The sequence below is a fragment of the Cyprinodon variegatus genome, unplaced genomic scaffold, assembly GCF_000732505.1.
Source record: "Cyprinodon variegatus isolate N-32 unplaced genomic scaffold, C_variegatus-1.0 Scaffold522, whole genome shotgun sequence".
NCBI classification, from domain to species: domain Eukaryota; kingdom Metazoa; phylum Chordata; class Actinopteri; order Cyprinodontiformes; family Cyprinodontidae; genus Cyprinodon; species Cyprinodon variegatus.
In genome coordinates, this window is record NW_015150975.1 from 212,391 (window position 1) to 213,842 (window position 1,452).

The following is a 1,452-nucleotide window of genomic DNA, read 5'->3' on the forward strand; positions in this document are numbered from 1 at the left end:
AAGTAATTTTGTACTTTCACTTGAGTAAATTTTGAGATGGGTAATTTTACTTTTACTCTGAGTAAAATTTAGTCAAAGTAAAGATACTTTTACTCAATTACAATTTTTTTTAGTACTCTTTCCACCTCTGCATTTTTACTATATCAATAATATTGCAGAACCTCTACAAAGATAGAAAATGATAAACTGTGGTTTTCAAGCAGATTACACGGGACTTAAAAACAGTTTTGCTGCATATTGGGAGATCTCAAAAGGACGTGTTTTAGAAAACCAACAGTATCTATAATGTAAAACTCACCAGCAACCTTTTATTATTATTCTAAAAGCCGTGAAATCAAACACATTTGATGGTAAATATTATTCGCATGGATAAAATACAACACAAATATTAATACTACCATCATAAAACCTTGTAATGCTGATTCAAATGCTAGGGTGATGCCCTATAGAGCTCTGCGGATAGAAATGCTTTCATACCTTAATAAACTGAAGTCAGGAGTTATCCAAAATTACTTTAAAATAATGTGGGAGGTTCATAAAGTGATGCAGAAAATTAATCGTTTCAAGTTATTTCTGCTGCAAGCTGGTAAATTACTTATCTTTAAACACAATTTTCATCATGCTTTAAAGGTCAAGTGGTAGTGTGTTTTTTTTTTTTCTAAACTTGAAGGGTTTTAGAACCTGGTAAAGATTTGAACTTTTATTATTATTATTATTTTGGGTCGATTTGTCTTGGTATAAGGATTTTCTTTCTACTATGATCCTTGATCCTGGTTAGAACTTAATCCTTTCTCTTCATATTTCTTTCTTTAGTCCCACTGTGATAGAATTACATCTACAATCAATGTGGGCGTAATCCTGTGCTTTGGAGTACCCCCCACTTCCCTGTTGAGCTATGAGTCAGAAACTGACAATAATTATCCTGATGTCTTTTTTCTTAATCGCTGTGCCGTATCAGAGCCCCATGTGCCCCACGTGCTCGTCGAGAATGGAGACATGACGCAGGAGGAGTACGATGAGTACCTTCACAGTCGGAGTGATTTCATCAAAGCAACCAAAAAGGACTCCAGCAATCAGAGGAAAGTGAGTGAGGCGCAGACATTAATTCTGTTAATATTATACCCATTATCTTTTAAAGGGATCCACAACCAGCTGAACATGTTGGTCTAAATGTTTTAATTTTCTTATTACCCTAAAAATATCCCTTTGTGATACATAAAAAACAATAATTACTTCAAAAATTATATGTCCTTTGTTATATTTTTGGCTCACTGTGGTGAATTTTTCACCTGAAAATGTGGGATTGATGATGCGGTTACACTGCAAAAAATGGAAATCTAAATAAGTTGTTTTTTACTTAAAGCTACAGTGTGTAATAATTACAGGGATATACAGTCAGAAATGTAATATATTATACATAACTATGTTATTTATCATCATCTACGAGCTCAG

General features: G+C 33.3%; 1 protein-coding gene across 1 annotated transcript in view; it reads left to right on the forward strand.

Annotated features, from left to right (window-relative positions):
* vwa5b1 (von Willebrand factor A domain containing 5B1) overlaps window positions 1–1,452 on the forward strand; it is a 70,551-nt gene that overhangs the window by 21,699 nt on the left and 47,400 nt on the right. The window contains exon 7 of the mRNA XM_015391036.1: window positions 959–1,083. Within this exon, the coding sequence (XP_015246522.1) occupies window positions 959–1,083 (125 nt within the window). The remainder of the gene's footprint in view (window positions 1–958; window positions 1,084–1,452) is intronic.